General features: G+C 52.0%; 2 protein-coding genes across 5 annotated transcripts in view; both read left to right on the top strand.

Annotated features, from left to right (window-relative positions):
- Positions 1-2,965: 2,965 nt before the first annotated feature.
- Positions 2,966-19,570, top strand: GDPD2 (glycerophosphodiester phosphodiesterase domain containing 2). Of its 4 annotated transcripts, XM_048959162.1 has the most exons (16): positions 5,382-5,535; positions 11,599-11,742; positions 12,667-12,770; positions 12,873-12,966; positions 13,142-13,201; positions 13,563-13,661; positions 13,977-14,070; positions 14,507-14,652; positions 14,806-14,888; positions 15,420-15,570; positions 16,035-16,250; positions 17,146-17,297; positions 17,596-17,743; positions 17,927-18,009; positions 18,399-18,427; positions 18,718-19,570. In XM_048959162.1, exons 2-16 carry the CDS (start codon positions 11,629-11,631, stop codon positions 18,768-18,770), a joined length of 1,626 nt encoding a protein of 541 aa, XP_048815119.1. In that variant the 5' UTR covers positions 5,382-5,535; positions 11,599-11,628; the 3' UTR covers positions 18,771-19,570. The 4 variants fall into 4 exon arrangements, with proteins under 4 accessions (XP_048815118.1, XP_048815116.1, XP_048815119.1 ...); XM_048959161.1 differs by lacking the exons at positions 5,382-5,535; positions 18,718-19,570 and adding an exon at positions 2,966-3,395 and having other exon boundaries at positions 18,399-18,663; XM_048959159.1 differs by lacking the exon at positions 18,718-19,570 and having other exon boundaries at positions 5,372-5,535; positions 18,399-18,661.
- Positions 19,570-19,776, top strand: part of DLG3 (discs large MAGUK scaffold protein 3) — a 57,316-nt gene continuing 57,109 nt past the window's right edge. The window contains exon 1 of the mRNA XM_048959153.1: positions 19,570-19,764. The gene's annotated coding sequence lies outside the window, so the exon portion shown is untranslated. The remainder of the gene's footprint in view (positions 19,765-19,776) is intronic.

Raw genomic sequence — 19,776 nt, 5'->3', positions numbered from 1 at the left:
CTCATGCTGTAGCACTATAGTGTGATGGAAAGCACAGCAATGATAGAGGAGGAAAGTTCCAGGCTGCAGCAAGTGAGGATAAGCCCAAGCACATCAGTCATGGATACAGAAGCAAAGGGAAAAAGCTGTTCACCTTTGGAAGGCCTCAGGCATGCAGGATCTCCAGCAAGAAACCCTTGCCTCCACTATCAACCCTTAAACGAGGTCTTAAATGAGGGGGTGGATTTTTCATTGCATGCACCTGAGCTCTCCTGCCTTCCCACAGGTGCTCAATCACTGCTTCAAGCTGTGACTCAGCCTTTCCACTCCACACGTGCAGCAGAACACCATTTGAACAGCAGAATATTTCAATAGAAACCATTTTGCATCTTGGATTTCACAAGGGCTTGGTCCTTACGTTGCAGGAACCTATCAAATATATATAATGGGATTGCTAACACTACAGGAAGATGCATAAGGTTTTCTTAGAGTTCCAGAAAGACACAAATCCATTTACGCTCCTTTTCAAAATTGTATCCACACAGGAAAAACAGACAGGTTTTGTTTTTAAGTATCATTCAAATTTGATACAAGATGCAAGTGGGACAACTATTTCTGCGCACTGAAACTTAGTGTAGCTCTAAATGCTTTGACAACTACAAAGCAATCTCTTGAAGTTTGCAGCTCTTGGGGACTCCACTTTGGTAGTTCAGGCACGCTTGCAGCTGAAACAGGTACCTACCTATCTTCTATTCATCAAAGCAAAGAACTGAGTGCAACAAAAGTGAAATTAAGACAACTAAGATCAGCGTCTCCAATCATCAGCTTATTGGCAAGCCACCTGCAGTCACCCAAAAATGGATTTGCCACTGGATTGCAAACACTTCTTACAGCAACTCAGACAAGTCCAACACTCCTCTCTCTGCTTCTTTAGTACAGCCTTTACTAGTTTTCTTACTGCTTTTTCTACTAGAAGGATAACATTATAAATTGAGCTCTTCTAAAGCTACTTGTGCCCTTACTGTTTGCATGAGTTACCAGGCAGGTCTCCAGCCACTTGCTGCCCTGCTGACCTTACTCATTGAACCCACTGAAACCACAGCTCTGCACGGCAAGCCATAATCCAACCAAAGAACCCCAGTGCTTTTCTCCAAGAATCCTGTTGTTCTTATTTCACACAGCCGTGCTCAGCTAGTATCTATGTCATTTATCCCTCCTAAGCATGTTTCCTCCTCCAGCTTTCAGACAACAGCCATTTATACCAATTAAATCAAGGTTAACACTCACATCCTCCATAACAACACTCCGAGGCTCCATAATCAGAGCAGCTTTTCCCCACTACCAGCCAGAACACAACAGCACTGCTTCCCAAGGGAATGCTTCTCGCAGTCTGAGCAACGAGATACTGATCACTTCCACTTACTCCTCTGACCTTTTAATTCTATTGAATTGACTGCTCCTGAGCCACGTACCACTCTCATCTCCTGTCCCTCATTCTCTGCCATTATATACTTGGACTTCCACCTTCACAGCAAAAAAAAATTCTCTCAGCAATACTTGTGAATCTTGGTAACACTGACTTAAAATTAGCATGGGTTAGTCTCCCTTTTTCACCTGCTACTGTTTCTGAAAAGGCATATTGTGATGCAACAGAAAACACAACAACAGCAGCAGAGCAGGAAGGTCTCAGACTTCAACAAGTGAGAATTTGCTCAAATGCAACAGGCACAGAAATAAAAGAAAGAAAACACCTACCTTCAGAAGGCCTCACTACACAGGAATCTCCAACAAGGTCCACTTACCTCCACTGCCAACCCTTAAATGAGGGATGGGAAGGGGTGAGTCCTGGCTCCAGCCCTTCCACTCACTCAGGCACATTGCTTGCACCTGAGCTCCCCTGGGCTGGTCCCGCCTTCCACCAGGTGCTCCATCACTGCTTCAAGCTGTGACTTGTATTTCCACTGCAGCAACACAGCTTGATAATTGGAGTAGGACTGATGTAATGACATGCTTGTAGATAGAAAAAGATTCCTGCAACTGCTGAACACTGTTAATGTCACCAGAATACAGTTGTTCAATAACCTGTAGAAATGCATTTCTGGCAGCAGTGAACTGCTCAAGCAGTGCCCTCATTGAATCATTACAGTCAGCATTGCAGGGAGTATAAAGTTAGACACCTGAAGTAGTTTATACATTGCACTGTTCTAATGGTCACTTTGCAAATTAGCACAAGTGTTTGCATTGCAACAGAACTGGATATCAATAAGCATAAATCAGAGCTCATAATTAACACTACTTAAGTGATTCTTTGCCTGATCTGTATGAAATGATTCCAGAAGTTCATTCTGATGTCAGATTTCTATCTTTGAACAAGAACTGATGATCACACAAGTAAACACACAGGGAGAGCACAGCAAATACCCCTGTAACTTTGCTATAGTGGGAAGCATACAGCAATCTCTGCTATCCACAAAGCTGATCAAGGCTACATCTAACCCTCAGTTTGCAGAAGTCTCCAGGAGGACTGTAACATCACAACAGCTTTGTCAGCTTTCCACTTTCCCCCTCCCCCAAAGTACTGATTACCAACAGCATTCAGGAGCAGAATATCAGTGCCACAAACAACAGCCTGGCTCCAACAACCTCCACCTGCAGTTCACAATTGATTTGTAAGAGTTTACCACGCACTGAACTCTTCTGCTTAATTTACAGTTCCTGTTGCATCCCTACATTGAGCTTGTTCTATTCACGGTCACTCTGATCATTCTCCTCCACGCTCCTCTTTCCTCACCACTTCTCTTGTTTCTCAAACAATCCTGTTTTGTTTCCTTCCATCCTAGCCTGTGTACTCGAGGGCTGCCTCCAACACACGCAGTATTTGCTTGGCTTTTGCACAGTTCTGCAGAACCCAGAAACAAAGCCTGACAGCGAGTAAACAGCTAGAGTGCCAAGACAAATGCCCTTCATGCTGAGCTATGCATATTCTCAGCTCCTCATAACCATCTGTAGCCATGAGACAGATAAGTGCAAGTATCTGAGGGTAGGATTTCTGTCCTATAGCATGCACTGCAATGAGGTACAACCTGAGATGTTAGCTTCAAGTATAGCAGCAGCTATGATACTAGAAAGTGATACTTTGCATCTCAACATTCATTTCAACCACTGAAGCTCCTCTCAAGACTTCCCCCAAGGCTTTTTCCAAGCACGCTTCCTTAATCCTAGTGCTGGAGATCAGGACTTTAGGCAACAGAACCCCACAGCTCAGCATCACCCTGCAGTGACTGGGAAAGAGAAGAACACAGCCCATGAACTTCACAAACCCTAAAAGCCCTGTGCACCTCCAGCTCACAGAGCAGCTCGGTTCTGACAGACAGCACCATCTCATCTGAGCAACCAGGCACTTTCTCAGAAAGAAGGTAAGTTCTGTGAATGGACGTTAGGTCTCCGTGGAAGCATTTTAGGTAGTGGGGACTTTGCTGGCACGCAGAGTAAGAGCGCATGTCTCTTAAACATAGGAGACAAGAACTACAAGTCTATTTTTATTTCTTAATACAAATTACATTCTCTTCTTGACACAGGATTAAACACTTTATTTAACAGCAATTGTAAATTGACAAAAGGCATAAGAATGAATTAAGATTTTATCAGTCTACATTATGAAGGAAAGCAATTGGCATGTCTTAAACTTCACAAGCCAGTTAGCTTGCATGAGCTTTGCATTTGGCTGAGATACAAGCAAGCCAGAAGAAAAAGGACCAGACAAAGCAACAATCATCATCTGTGATCAGAACAACGACTCCAGCTGTTTGGAAATGACAGAAGTTCTTCAGATCCACACCTGGCTGCAAGCTGGTCCATGGTAAGACATCAATTAGCACTAGCAAAAGAAACTACAACTAGTGAGGTAAATGACCACCTAATTGACAGCTAGCCAGTACACAGCCAAGAGCTTGTGATATTTCAAGGAGCTGAAAGAACATCTTGAAGGTATTGCAAGTAGTACATAAATTGCTTTTAATCCTCCAGCCTTTTGGAGCAGTTAAGCAAAAGTAAAGTCTGTGGATAATGAAGTTCATTACAGGTAGATGTTTAGGTCATACTCCCATGCATTTTACCAGTCTGAACCCACTGGACAGTCTTAAAGCAAGGTTGCACCCAAGGTGACTATTTATCTAATCTTATTAACATCTAAAACTGTAGTGTTCATATTGATTCACAGGCAGAACAAAAGAGCATGCATTCTTTTTATTTTGGCATTATTTCCAATCATGGGTTACAATTCATCTGCAAACAGCAGCTAAGAGTAAGTCTCCTCCACCAGGCAGCCTATACATACATAAGTTCAAGATGCATTACCAGCCATACAAGGTGTTCATATACACCCACAATGCATTCTTCACTCATAAGAAGGAGCATTTGGATACTCTACATCTTCACATCCCCTCATCCCCTCCCAGCACTCCAGTTTTGGGAAGCAGGTATCTGTGTAATCTATAAGATCTAGTCCTAATTGGCCAGAACAGATCATCTGTAGCAGGGCCCTCAGGCTGCTGAAGATTTTTACATGTTTAAGCTCTGCCTTTCAGAAGGGCTCCTCCAGCTCATTGCTAGAAGGTTAACGATAGGAACTGAGTTGTTTTCTGCTTTGCTTTCCTCTACACTTTCCAGTAGCAACTCCTCAGCCACATCATTGAGTCTCTCCACGTTGCCAATCACTCCATATTTAAAACCAGCATCTTACAGCTTGATGAAAGCTTCACAGGAGAAAAGAGAGGAAGAGAAATTGTATTTAATTTCTCTCACTTTTAATGGAGAAAAGAAAAACTCCTTCCACAAACCAAGGTGTAAACTCAAGAAAGTTTTCTTGCTGCTGCACGAACACTCCCTGCAGCCCAAGCTGGTTGTTTTTCCCAATGAGCCATAAGCATTTTGATAACATCACTGAACACAAGAAACCACAGACCCCAGAGATGTTGATTGCTTTGCAACCCTGGAGGAAAAAAAAACTAAGTAAAGACCACTAACTTGAAGCCCTCAGCAGCATCTCGTACCAATTGAAGGCTTAGAAGAAGATATGACATAGTAGCTACCAAAATAAGGCAATTACAGACTTAAAGTAACCATCTCTAACAGATGAATAAAAAGATTAGGGAGAACTGCAGTTTTGGGTTTGTTTTCTTAAAGTTATAACAATTTATGTACATTGAGCAATTTAATAAAACATTGACCTCAGTAAAGGTACTTGTTACTGAAAAGGACCTTCAATAAGCCATAAGTAATTGCTGCAATAAGCAAAAGAACGGAGGCAACTATTCAGGGGAAAAGCTAATTAACCCACATAGCAGCTTTTCCATGACACATCCACACCCCAAGCACCACCTAAGAAGCCCAAAGCAGCACCCCACCACATCACTCACCACCCTTTACCAGGGACCTTTTATACAGACCTACTCCAACACAGCGCTCTGGAGGCTGGTCATATAAATTTGGCAATGGCAAACAGCTGCTGCTTGTGTATGCTGGGGGAAGGTTGGGACAAGAAGCTGCTTCTGTCTGGTGAGTGTGCTGGTTTTAAGGGCTTTTCTTTCCCATAGTTAAGCTAGTTACTTATAATGCTTGTAATGCATAAGTTGTAATTGAGCTACATGCATGGTAAAAGTTACTTTTAGGGAAATATGTCTTATAAATGAGCTGCTTTCCTTAAAGTAGTGGGTAGTGTTCTAATATCTTTGAGAAACTCTCTAATAACAAAAGCTTGTAGTTATATTGGAAAATGCTATAGACTCATAAGTGCTATGGGAGTGTAAATAGCTTGTAGCATATCCTGATTCTTAGAAGTGCTGTCTGCTCTTTAACTATCTATCTGAAAATAAGAAAATGGTAGTGAAATAAGCTCTTATGTCTTCTTTCTCTATAGATGAAAAGAGACAGTATCCTGTATGTGGTGGTGTTCTTTGAGTAAGGGCAATTTGAGCTGTTATCTGTGTTAGTGCTTAAATACAAAGCTAAACCTTCTAAGTGCTTGGGAGTCTTAACAGGTATTTGTTATTGAAGGCTTTTTTGTGAACTTCTTAAGCTAGTTTCTGACTAAAACACTGATTCACAGTCTATTATCTAGATTAAGAGTCAGTTATCTAGAGTGCTGTGAAGTCCTTGGTGATGCTGTAAGAAAATACATGGCTTAACAGTAAAATTAGAGTCATGATTTCATGGGAAGCTTCTGAAACAAAGGGGGAAAGCAGGTAGCTTAAGTAACAGATGGACTTTTTGTTCTGTGGTGTGCCTTAATGTTGTGATGTTGCATCAAGCTGTATATCCTGAATGGGGGGGAGAAACAGAAACCTGCCATTCTGCTGTAACTATGACTCTAAATAGAAGACAGAGGTGTGCCAGCAGCAAGCACACTATTGTGAGAGATTCTCTCCAGTGCAACAGTAATGGTACATCATAAGTTAGTAAACAATGGGGAAAAGGGCTATATACACTTAGTACTATAGGGGAGTATTGAAATGACAGTTATAAGGGGTTTGTTCTTACTGACAAGGGAAATACAGTATTTCTTCTGAGGAGAAATCATAAGTTTAATTGGGAAATAACATGAATCACTGCTACTGCTGTAGGATGTGCTTCAGTGCGGAGCAACAGGGACGGCTCTGCAGGGTGCCTGTGCTGCCTCCTTCACTGAGTAATGCCCATAGCAGAGCTTCTAGTAAAGCAACTATCCGTGCAGAGGAAGGGAATTAACTACAAAATAGCTCTGCTACAATGAAACGAGTTGATTTTCTCTGTAGATAACTGTAAATAAAAAAAGCTGAAGAGTCAAAAAGATTCCAAGTCACACATGGGTGTATTCTGAGTATCGTTTTATATCGTGTCTTCAATGTAACACTTAAGATTTGGCTTCTGTTTATAATTGTGTGGCTTCAGTTAATTATGCAACAAGGCAAATAGGAAATGGGAAATGATAAACATCTTCAAATCCTAAACTAGTCCAAGTTACAACTTGGAAGAAGCTGCGCCTAAACAAGGTTATTTCAGCTCTGTGTATAGATCTCAGAGCATGTTTCTGACAGATCAGAATCTGGAAGCTGAACTTTTTCTAGTGGCAGCAAGATTTCCTTGTTTGAGTTCTTCCTGCTTTTATCTGCTTCCACCACGCAGCAAAGACAAGTCTTGCATTATTGTGACTTCAGATATGCCGTGATACTATTCCCTAAAAGTCATTTCCTGTTTATCAGCATCCAGCTTGAGGTTTGCCATTGTGAGCAGCATGAACTCAATATTTGCTTGCACTTCATCCTCAGAACTCTTATCGTTAACCTCAATTGCTGCCCCCAAATGATTAGCACTTCCAAAGATCAGCTCTGTGCTGCTTTCATGTGCTTTGGGAATGCAAACCATAAGGACCACCCATGCAAGTTTTGCTCAAGTGATTTGCCTCGTATGACGTGAACTTAGTGGTGGGGGCTGAAATAAATGCAGTTCTGCAGGTTTTTCCTCATGCTTGCTAATACCCTCTGGTGGGGCCACACATCACGTGTTGTGGTCAGTTTTTCAGTGGGCTCCTCACTGCAAGGAAGACTTTGAGGTGTTAGAGTGGGGCAGTGAAGCTGGGAAAGGTCGGGAGCATCAGTCTTATGGGGTGCAGGTGAGGCTGGGATGGTTTGGATTGGAGAAGAGGAGGCTCGGGGGGACCTTATGGTGGCTCTCCATCTCTGTGCAAGGAGGTTGTGGCGAGTTGGGGGTCGGCCTCTGCTCCTGCGATAGGTGATAGGATGAGAGGTGACGGCCTAACGTTGTGCTACAGGAGGTTCGGGTTGGATGTCAGGGGAAGGAAGCTTCCTCCTAGAAGGAGCAGTGGGGTCACCATCCATGGAGATGCTCCAGATCCGTGGTGAGGGGCACAGTGGGACGGGCTGGGCTTGGGGAGCTTCTTGGTCTTTTCTAACCTGATTGATTCTATGGAGGGAAAAAAGCCAAACAAACAGCCCTAGCCATTGAAAGTAGTGCTATGATCCATACTGAAGTGTCACGGGCGAGGGGAGAGTGAAACAACCAGCGCGGGAGGTGACCGGCGAGGCTCAGCCAGCGGCCGGGCAGCGTGGGCCGAGCGCGCCCCCTGGCGGCATGCAGCGGGCAGACCCGGCGCACGTGCCAGTACCCAACATGGCTTCCGCCCCCTTAACGCTATGAGACGCCGCTGCCCTCACGCAATATGGCTGCCTCCGTGGGGCAGCGGCAGGGTTAAAAATGGCCGCTGCCTCACAAAGGATCGAAATGGGGGATGTGCGTGGAAAGAGCGGGCCTCCCTTAGAGCCCACAGGATCGGGCAGGGCTGCAAGGCCCGGCCAAGAGCCAGCAAATGGAGTCATAGAGAGACCATAGAGTGCGGGGCGGCCTAGCCACAGACTGGCAGCTGCGAGACAGCGCCCCCTAGTGGCGGACGTCTGCGCGGCTCGAGGCGCCCACTGCTGTGTGTCTGGGTTCCCCATTTCCGCAGTGACCTTCGTCCCCGCTCGTGCTCGGGATTTTCCTGCCTACCTGTATTGTTTCTCGGTTTCTGTCCCTCCCTGCTGCCCGCAGTCATCCATTTGTAACCTGCGACCCTGACTCCAATGTCAGATATCTGCTCCTTTGCTCCACTTGTGGTCAAAGCAGTACTATCTGCCTGTTCCTCGAGGAATGGAGTAATTAAAGAATATTGCACTGCTGCTGTGCTCTGATCCATCTGCTGATAAGACCTTGCAGATGTACTCAATCAGCACATTTTGCAGAGCCGTTTGCTGGTTAGTTGCCAAAGCTATAAATGATGGTGTAGAACAGCTGTGAGCAGTGGAATGTCAGTCAGGTCTGGCGGATAGCACACTGCTGCTGGAAGCTGTCATCTCCCCATGCTTTGATGCCCTCAGCTCAGTGCAATTTGCAGAAGATGATGGGGAAAGGTGTCATTGCTCATCCTTCAGCTGTATTGAGACCCACGGATGAGGATGCAGCTGTGCGAGATGGAGAGCTAGCCGTGTCCATCTGCAGGTGGCATCAGGTTGATGTCTGGGAACCTCCTTTAGCAAAATGTGGATGCATTACCCTCAGCCTGAGACAAGAAACTGCTTTTACTCTGTGCTTTAACCTTCACGGCATTCCCTAATGCCTGTTGTGTGAGGGTCAGCCCTGGGTCGTGTCTGCTCAAGGCCGCCTCTGCAGGGAAGGGAGCCTCAGCCCGGGCTGTGGGCTCAGAGCAGCCCCTTAGTGGGAGACCCAGCAGTGCCTCCATCCTCCCTCCTGCAGCCTTAATCCTCCCTGTGCGTGGGCTGCCTGCAAACTCCCCCGTGCTTCTCCCCCTCCTTCCCCCCCAGGGCCCCTTCCTCGCTTCTCGAGCAGCCACAAAGCCTCGGGCACAAAAGGCTCTCCCGTCGCCCTCCCTGACCCCCCCGACTGCTGCCCGCCCTCATCGGCTTGTGCGGGCCTGCAGGCGGCACCGACAGCCCCGTCGGGCCACGAACACACCCAGCAGGGTGTGAGCGGGCGGCACGGAGCTGAGCTGCGCACCGGCACCCGCCTGGGAGCTCAGCCCAGCGCTCACCTGGTTGCTCGGTACCCGCTGTCGGAGCCCGACGGGGAGCAGGTATTTCCCCGCGGGAATCACCGAGGGGGCGGCCGCGTGGTTGGCAGGGAGGCAAAAATGGGGGGGTATTGCCCTGATGGAGGGTGGGGAGGGGAAGGGAGTGGCTGTGCCGCTCCTCCTGGCTGCGGGGATGGAGAGCGCAGGGGGTTGCGGAGCGCGAGGCTGGGAGTGGGGTCTGAGAAGCTGTGGAATTGCCCCAGGAGCTCTGTTCGCCTTCCCATGGAGGCAGCAGGGGTTGAGCCCTAGGCTCAGGCTGGGTAACACGGTGGGTGTGTGGATGGCACTCTGCTTGTGGGCATCAGGTTGTCCTGTGCCAGCACCCCAGAGATGCAGCCCCCCATTCCCCCCCATCCACAAGGGGCTGTGGGCATGTACATAGCTGTTCCAGCAACTGTAGCAGGGCTGGCAGTACTCTGTGGGTTTGCCTGCTGAGAGCTGAAGGAGGGCTTCTTGAAGTCCCAGCGGTACCCCAGATACCCTCCTATGAAGCTGTAGCCAAAGCTGTGCAACATTTGTTGCCTGTGCAGTACCTGCTGCCTGTCCAGCCCTCCTCTATTTGGGACCTATGCCCTGTGCACAGGTGTTGTGTGGTTACTTCTGGTGCTGCAGCTTGCAATCCAGCTTCCAACTGAGGGGAACAGGGTGGCATTTTACCTCTTAAAATGCTTTCAGCACCCTGCAGACCACGCCAGCAGTGTGGGCATGTGGCCAGCCCTGTGCTACTGCTGCCAGGCTTGGGTCCCTGGCCAGCTCTGTGCTGTCTGTGCACAGTAGGCTGTGTAGGGCTGAAGTTCAGCTGCAGTCACTCCCACTGTACTTCATACCCTGCGTGGTGGGATCCTGTGTGTGTGTGTGTGTGTGTGTGTGTGTGTGTGTGTCTCAAGGTTTCCCTGAGCAGGGCTGACACCAGTGCTTGGATGCTATCAGCAGCAAGAGGGGTCAGGAGCAAGTCATAGGGGATGCTGTCTGCGCCCACTGCTCCATGGTGGAAATGACTTCTGTCTGTGAGCCCCTGAGCTTTGGCATCAGGGAGAGAAACTTGCTGGAGTCCAGCTCTCCTCATCATGGTGATGGCTGTGTCATCTCCCAGTTTGCATAGCACCTGTCAGTCCTCATGGTGTGGGAACTGTCCCAGGAATGTTCTCCTAAACAAGCGGAGATCTTGCATGTGTGGGAGTCGTGCCTGGGACTTGTGCAGGGAGATAGGCATGTGCTTTGCCAGGTTAGAATGGGACGTGGCCCTGTTGGACTTCCTACCCCCAGGTTAGGAGAGGATGTGGCCTTGTGGTGAAGGCTGGGAACGTGGCATCTCCTGGCTCCCACACCTGGTTCTGGAGTCCTATGGGATTGCAGTGAAATGGGAGTCTGGCTCTGCAAGAGTAATGGTGCTGCTTGGGGTGGGTTGCAGGCTTCCCAGCTGATTAAAGAGGTTGGGATGATGGGGGGAGTGGGGAATCTCTGCAGCAGGGCAAGCAGTAGTGAAGATGGGGTTTCAGGGTGTGCCTAGAGGCAGACCCTGTATGGGGCGCTCTGCTTCATCCAGCTAAGAACCAGGAGCATGGGGACCACAGCAGAGCTTCCCAGCCCTTCTCCCATTCCTGGGCCACTAGCAGCCCTGCACCCAGCTATGGTCCTGCAGCTGTGGGGTGCCAGCACTGCCAGAGCCTGGATCCTGCATTATGTCCTTGCACTCAGGCAGAGCCCCAAACCCTGGGCTGGAGCTGGCCCTGCTCCCTGCTAGCTCTGGGCTTGCTGTAGCTCGTTGTGTGTAAGGTGCTGGGGCAGCCTGCTGAACTAGTTGGGCTGCATTGCCTGCTCTGCTCTGCTGCCCTGGCACAGTGCCTCACCTGAGAACGTGGCCAGCAGCCCCGCTATGTCCCAGGGCTGTGGGGCAGTGGCTTCTACCTCCAGCCAGGATGCTGCAGTGCCCCATCCCTGTGGGGCTTGGACTTGGTGTGTGTAGAGGTCTGTGCCAACACTGTGTGCATTCCGTGCAGGACACTGACCCGCTGCGACAGCCCTGCACCATGGCAGATCCTCCTGGCTGCTGCCGCCCATGTTCCACCTGCCTGCTGTGCCTCTACAGCTGCCAGTGGATCACTGCCAAGAAGGAGAAGAGGAGGGGTCTGAGAACCACCAAGGTGATACTGTGGGTGATGCTGAGCTGGTGCTGGTCCTGAGCCCCAGGAGAGCTTGGTGTACCCTGGGACCCCCCCTCTGCCCAGGGGCTGCCCTGGCAGCAGTGAGAGGGAAGACATGAAGGTGTCAGGGTGAGGATGAGCCCTCTTCCTGCTAGGTGATAATACGGGCAGCACAGCAGCATGAGGCTGAGCCTATCCCCTGCCCCACTGGGCACGCGTTTGTGGCAGGCTTTGCACGTGCCTGGAGCTGAGCATGGTGTGGGCATGTCCTGGGATGCAGGGTGCCCAACGAGGCACGTGGGAGGCACAGTGCCTGGGCAGGGTGCGGCCCCCCCTGGGGGGCTGGCAGGGGGTGTCCCCAGTGATTTGTAACCCAACACAGGGGTGAGGCCCTGGGATTCTCCGAGGTCTCCAACTCCCATGGGAGTGGCTGTGCCATGGCTTGTCCCATCTTGCCAGAAATGTAAGAATTGGTCCAGGCTGCTGGCTGTCCCGCTTGGCACCTGGCACATCCCTGCACGTGTGGGGCTGGGGATGGAGAGCCTGGAGCTGGACCTGGTGTTGGTTGGGTGTGCAGAAGTAGCCTGGGGGCTCCTGCAGCTGCTCAGCCCTTCTAGTCAGACTAGTCCATGCACAGCCCTGCAAACTGGGGATGGCACTTAGCTCCTTTCCCAGTCCCAGCCTGCTCTTGAGGCTGCTGCAGGGGGACAGGAGGCCGTATCAGCCTTAGGGCTGCTCTCCAGCCTGGCATCTGCTGCTTCTGAGCTTGTAGTGGGAGGTGTTTGTTCCCAAAAGAGCTCTCCTGGGCAGCTCAGTGCCTGGACCCTTGCTCCCTGCTCCAGGCTGAGCCTTGGGCCTCAGCATCTGGCTGTGGTCTGGATGTCATGCAGATGTGTGCATGCTTGTCTTCTCTCTGGCTTTCAGTGTGACTGCAGCTGGTTTTTCTTCCTCTTCTGTGTCTTCCTCTTCACGTTGGTGTGGCTCTACATTGCCATCATCATCCTCAATGATTTCCACAACTTTAATGAGTGAGTAGGATCCCACATCCAGCCTGACCTCCTCCACCTCTCCCCCCCCACCCTCTATGCCACCCATCCTTCTGTGTGTAAAACCCAACCTTTTACTTGCAGGTTCATCTTCAAGCAGCAGAAGCTGTGGCTAGACTGGTCCCTGATCCTGTTAATAGCAACAGCTGTGCTCATCACTTACTCAGCTGTGCTGTTGGTGAGCCCTGCTGATTCCCTCTGGGTTGGCAGGGGTATGGATCAGTGCTGGGCGTGAGCCAGCTGGAGCCTGAAGACCCTGTATGCATTGGGGGAGGGGGGCAGAGCTCCAGTATGCCTTTGGAGAGCTGAGATACAGAGTTCAGACAAGCTCTGACAACTCCTCCTTCTTTCAGGTCCTTGCTTTGTGCTTGCAGCTCTGTGGCCAGCCCTTGAAGCTGCACTGGCTGCACAAGGTGAGGCTGTTGGTGCAGGAAGATGATACATGCCATGGCTGTCTGCATGCTGGGCACACAATCTGCCTGGTCCTCTCCCACTGCTTTCTGATCCTTGGCAGTCACCTGGGATCCTGGTCCTTGAGAAACTGAGACCAGCCTGCTGGGGCTGTGTGTGGACAGCAGCTGTTTGTCCTTCAGCCCCAGGTCTCTGGGATGGGACTATTTTCCTTGCTCCACATGTGGGGTACTGAGTTCAGCTGTGGATCAAGATGGGGGGGAAGGACATCTAAAGAACTGTGGGGGGCTTGGAAGGGAGGGCCTGCTGGTTTAGAGGATGATGATGTGTACAATCCTAACTGCCCTGTGCTGCTTGACACAGGTCCTGCTGATCATAACTGCCCTCGTGGTGGCTGCTGCCTTCACAGGGCTGGGAATAAAGTGGGCAGAGGAGTGGAGAAGTGCACGCATCTCCCTGCAGGTGAGTTGGCTTGTCACCAGAGACTCCCATGCTGTCCTATTATGGAGGCTTGTGGGGACAAGATGCGGAATTGTGCCTGGGCTTCCCAGCATGACTGTGTGCCATGAGGGCTAAGCCCTGTCCCAGCTTGGTCTGTGCAGTCCTGCCTGGAGCAGCTGTAGTCAGGGTGAGGGGACTGGAGGGAGACCTTGTCCTTTTCTCCCTGGCATTGAGGCTGTCCCACTGATGCTGGCTGTAATGGTAGATCCCTGCTATTGGATTTCGGGGACAGGGGCTGGGCTTGTGATGTCTGACACCCTGCCTTTGTCTTTCCAGGCAACAGGTCCCTTCCTGCACATTGGGATTGTGGGAGGAATGACGCTCCTTGCCTGGCCATTGGCCAGCGTCATCTACCGCACCCACAGCACAGGTAACCCCCCCAGGGTCTCCACCTCTCCCTACAGCTGGCTGCTCTGTTTCCTGCACTCCACCGAGAGGCACTGGCAGCAGAGTAGTGCACAGGGAGCAGTGGTGCAGCAGGGATGACTGAGTTCTGGTACTGATGTATCAGCTCTGCTTCTATTTGCTGTTTTTTTTATAGCTGGGTGCACCTCCAGCCCAGACTGCTTTGCAAATGGAGGAGAGGTGCAGATTGCAGTCTGGGCCCTGCAGAAGTCCTCTGTTGGGGTGCAAGGGCATGTGGTGGGCCAAGAAGAGATCTGCAGTGTTCTTGAGGTTGAAGATGCAGTGCCTGACCCAGGGCAGCTTTAAGTGAATGCTGAAAGAAGCAGCATCAGCTTGTTCCCAACAGCCTGCAGAAAGCTTCCTATGCACCTCACCCCTGCACCTCCTGTGTCTTTCTCCAGGCCTCAAGGTGTTCCTGCTGCTTGCGTACTCTGCAGTGATGATTGCCCTTTACCTGGCTCCCCTGGGGATCACTTCACCCTGCATCATGGAGGAGAACCAGCTGCCCCCCAAGCCAGCCCTGGTTGGCCACAGAGGAGCCCCTATGGTGAGCAACAGCACGTGCACAGCACTCAAGGTGACATGAAGCTGTGGGTCACTGGTGCATGGCTGAGAGGTGCCTGAAGCAACACGGCTGGAGGATGTGGGTGAGGAGGGTGCTGTCTGCCCCTTTCTGAGCTCACACTTGCTCCCTTTCCAGCTGGCCCCTGAAAACACCCTCATGTCTCTCCGCAAGGCAGTGAACTGCGATGTGCAAGTCTTTGAGACAGACGTCATGGTGAGGTAAAGGGGCAGCAGGACTCAGAGGGAGGAAGGGGCCTGTGTGTCCTGGGATGTCACCCTCCATGTGGGCGCCTGGGGAACAAACCTGCAGGACTGGCACAGTCTTCATTTGGAGTCTGCCCTGTTCAAGGGCTCTGCCAATATCACCTCCCCAGCATGGCCCTGGCTGTAGCTGGGTGTCCCAGAAAGCTGGGGAAGGTGCTGGGTTTCTCCTGTTCACCCAGGCTGCCTTCCAGGCTATTAGGAAGGAGGCACCACTTGGAGGGGGGAGGGCACTACTTGGAGAGCAGCCCCTGGGCCCTTATCTCATGCAATCCTCCTGTTGTAGGGAGCAAGAAGCTGTGTGATTCCTGGCTTGGCTTCTTGGTGCTTTTTGCTTCCTGGAGGCTGATCTCTCTTGTGCAAAAACTCAGAATTAGGCTTGGGGTGGAGGTTACTTTTAGAAAGTGGCTGAGAGAGGATAGAAATGGCAGGGCAGTGTTAAGAGGCAAATAGCTTGTGATACAACCTCCTTCTCTGCTCTCTTGCCAGTGCTGATGGGGTCCCATTCCTCATGCATGATGAGAAGCTCACTAGGACCACCAACGTGCAGACTGTGTTCCCTGAGAGAGCCACCCTGAACAGCACTGCCTTCAACTGGACAGACCTCCAGCAGCTCAATGCTGGCAGCTGGTTCCTGGAGGTCAGGGTGCAGGGATGGGTGCACTGGGGGGTGGAGGAGGGGAGTAAAACAAGAGCCCTGCCCTGTGTTGTGCTCCCTCTGCAGTCACCTGAGCAGTGTAAAGGAGCACTTTCATGCCTGCATGGATCCCTGGGGTGCAGTTACACCCTGTGCTGGCTGCTGCACCTGGGGTTTGCTCTGAGTCACAGGGAGGTTGGGCTGTGGGGAGATGTCTCATGCCCTGCTGGTGCTCATGCTGAGCTGCACAGCCTGCCTGGGCATGGATGCAGCTGGGGCAATGCTGTTCAGTGACTAATGAACTGCTGAATGCCCAGAGGTGCTGGGGCTGCTGGATCAGTGCTATTAGTGGGCAGGAGGGGAGAGGTGCCCTGTGCTCATCCTGTGGTGGGAGGCTGGAGCAGCACTGGTGGGAGGTGGAGGCACGCAGGCTCTGCCCATGGTAGCTGACTCTCTTTCCCTCCTAGAGGAGACCATTTTCCAGTCTGCAAAGTCTTTCACATGGTGATCGCGTGCAGGCGACTCGGCAGAAGATCCCATCCCTGGAACAGGTATTGGATGCAGCCAAGGAGAGCAATATCTCCATCATGTTTGACCTCCGGCCAGAGAACCACAGCGATTACCAGAGCTTTGTCAATGCCACCCTGGAAGTCATCCTACAGTCTGGCATCCCACTGCAGCAGGTGAGCTGCCCACCAGGTGCTGGATCCTGCTGTCACATTGAGCATCTCTATCTCCCCACACACCCCATTGCCATTTGTGCTTCCTGCTCAGCCATCCTGTTGTACGACAACCCCATAAGCAGCTGATGACCAGTCCTTGGCAGGGTAGCATAGTCCTGAAAGAGATCCCATGGTTCTCTAGCTGGGAGAACTTGCCAAGAGTTAGAGGTAGTACATAAAGCTGCAAATACTTGTTTCCGAGAACTGGTCACTCTGGTACGTAAACAGTGACTCACTCAGCCAAGGGAGGGGAGCATGGGTACAAGTGCATGAAATCGATGCTCCCTGTGCTGCACCACACCTCTCTGTGCAGTTCCTTGACTTGCTGCAGCCGCCTCAGTTTCCTTTGTACTTCGTTGGGCTTCAGCAGCGTGAGGCACATGCTACCCTGCAGGGCTGGAGGAGCACCCAAATTGCTTTCCTTGTGGGAACTCAGGGCACAGTACTGTAATGTTGGCCTGGGGTGCATTTTTGCTGCAGTTGTGGCCAAAAGTGTGCTCTGTTCAATACTTCAGGGACCCGGGATGATGTCAGTGCCCTGCAGTGGCTTTCTTAGGCTGGAGTTACTTTCTCCTTTCAGTGGGGTTTGTGCTTCCTTCTTGGCTGGGATGAGTTCTTGGACTGCCCTGGCTGAAATCCTCCAGGAAAATCATAGAGCCATAGAATCATTTGAGTTGGGAGGGACCCTTAAAGGTCATCTAATCTGACTCCCCTGCACTGAATGGGGACACTTGTAGCTCAAACAGGTTGCCCAGGGCCTGGTCCAGCCTGACATCCAGTGTGTCTGGGAGTGGGGCAGTGTCTGCAGAGCCTTGGAGTGTCTCTTCCTTACACACATTCCCTGGCTCTTGCCCAGGTCCTGTGGCTGCCAGATGGGTTCAGGGAGCAGGTCAAACAACAAGTCCCAGGCGTTCAGCAGATTTATGGCCGGAAGAGACTCCAGGATGAGAAGGAGCCACTGCTGCATGTCAACCTGCCCTACCAAGACATGAGCTCTGAGGAGATCAAGTGAGAGCCTGGGAAGGGGAGTGGGCTACGAGTCTGGGGTCCAACAGAAGCGAGGCCCCAGCAGGGCTGAGAGCTGGGCAGAGGCTGCAGCCTGGCATGCCCCAGAGCTGCTATGGGGGATGGAGGCTGCAGCTCTCTGTCTGGCCAGCAAGTCTGCCCTGGGTCTGGCTCTCCAGACAGTTGCTCTACGTGGCTGCAATTGCTGGATCGCATCCCAGACATGCAGGCCTCTTTGCCACGAGCTGAGCATGCTGGCACCTCGCTGTCTGCCATGCTGACCACGGCTCTCCCTGCACAGGCAGTACCGCCAGGACAACATCTCAGTCAACCTGTACGTGGTGAACCAGCCTTGGCTCTTCTCTGTGCTGTGGTGCTCAGGGGTGAGTTCTGTCACCACCAATGCCTGCCAGGTGCTGAAGGAGATGAAACGCCCCATCTGGTTGCTGGTAAGCAAAACCTCTGTCCTAGTGCAAAGCTTCCTGGCCTGAGTTGTGGGTCTGGTCCTGCAGCTGCATGCAGGGTGGGCTTTGCTCTGTGCTGTGCTGGTGTGGCAGTGTGACCCTGCAGACCTTGCTGTGTACAGGACTGTGCCAGCAGTGGTGCTTAACGCTTGGCTTGTCACCTTGCAGCCCAGCAGCACGTACCTCATGATCTGGATTGTTGTAGACTGTGTCTCCTTCCTGATGATCCTCTGGGCCTTCCTCTTGATGAAGTAAGTTGGACCCCTGGGGTAGTTGTTGGGATGCTGCAGGGTGCCCTGGCTGGTGAACCCCCATGCATGTGTCATCTGCTGCCACCCACCCTGGGCTGATGCCCTGAGGCCCCCTGGCTGGGAGAAACATCACTGCACAAAGGCAGCTCTTACCACCACACTGCTGCTAAAAGCATGGCCTGGCCCTTCCCGAAGCAGCTGCACTCACCAGCTTCCTGTGCACCCCAGGGCTGAGGTTAGGGGACCTTGCTCTGCCCCAGCACCACATACCAGGAGCAAACAGTTATTTGCTGTGGGGCCCTGCAGTCTGTAGCTGGGAGCTCGTGGGAGGGAAGGAGGAGGGGGTGCCCAGACTGACGTGCTAACATCGATCCTGCTCCATCTCCTAGGAAATGCTCCCAGCGAAGGCGGACGGCTGGTGAGTGCACAGACGCCGGCTCTTCTGTCCCTGGTGGCTCCCTGCAGGCAGCCAGCCTGCCCCAATGGAGCGTGACTGAGCCCTGCAGACTTTGAGATGGCTGAGGGAGGGAAGGGAATCCCAACGCAGGGAGTTCCTGCCCTGCCCTCAGCAAACTGCCCTGTGGGATGGTGCTGGGGATGCCCATACTCCCCAACTCTGCTCCAACCAGCTTTTTGGGCAGGTGTGCCTGCCGCTGCGGGGTGGTGGCTGCAGTCAATGACTGTTTGCTTCCTCTTCTTTCTCTCCAGAGTCTGAGACGGACGTGCTGCTCACAAAGATCAACAGCCTGATGCAAGACTGACCCCTCCAGCCTGCAGCAGCCATGGGGAGGGGCAGCTGGAGAGGTTCACAGCTCGGCAGGGAGTGCTACCCTGGCTGGATCCAAGGCTCCTTTCCTTTGCAGCTTCCTGAGCTTGCAGCCTTCCTGGCTCCCAGTGTGGTGCAGAACTACTCTCATCCGTGAAGACCTGGAACTGGGTCTCTTGCTCCTGCAGGCAGCGAGGGAACAAAGTTGGGGCAGGGGGCGACTGCTGCTGCTGCCTTGTGTCCTGAGAGCTGAACTTTTCTCCAGGATCAAGACCTCAGCCCTGGGGTGCTCGGTTGGAGGCTGGTGGGGATCTGAGTCACTGTTTGGTGCGGGGGTATGGCAGCCTGCTGTCAGCAGCAGCACTGGTGATGGGGAAACCTTGTTTAAAGTGCTGCTGCCCAGGGGTGGGAGGTGAATAGGAAGGGAGGTGCAGGGTTGGCATATGATGGACGGGGAGCAGAGCCTTTGCTCTCAGTGCCGGGGATGGCAGCTTCGCCCCCTCCTGCTGCTGGCTTTGTGCTTGCTGGCCGGGGTGCCCGCTCCCCCCGCAGCCAGCCCTGGGGACGGGGAGCGGGGGCTGGGGGTGGAGGGAACCTGTGCCACGGTGCCCCTACGGTGCTGCACAGCGGCGGGGGATGCACCAGGGTCGGGAGCACTGTTAGTCAGCATCGGGCACTTTGAACTTGGAGAGGGGAGTCTGTTTCACTTGCTCCTGCCTATTTATGTCAATAAATCAGCTGAGAGATAGACGGTCCTTTACCAGCGGCGAGTTCGGCATAACTCTTTTCTCTCCCCTTTTCAGTTTTTCCTTCCCAGCTCGGGGCAAAGCAGCGATACGCGGTGTATCCGTGCCACCTAGTGCCGGCGTGGGGAAGCGCCGTCGGGGCGGGGGGAGTGGAGGCATCTTCTGAGCGGGGTCCTCCGCCACGGGGAGCGGACCGGCTGCGGGGCGCCGAACCGGGCCGGCCCGAGGCTACCGATAACCAGGGTGGGGGGGAAA

Source organism: Lagopus muta, chromosome 13 (genome assembly GCF_023343835.1).
Source record: "Lagopus muta isolate bLagMut1 chromosome 13, bLagMut1 primary, whole genome shotgun sequence".
In the NCBI taxonomy this organism is placed as follows: Eukaryota; Metazoa; Chordata; class Aves; order Galliformes; family Phasianidae; genus Lagopus; species Lagopus muta.
Note: the sequence above shows the minus strand (reverse complement) of the source record. Positions and strands in the feature narration are given on the sequence as shown.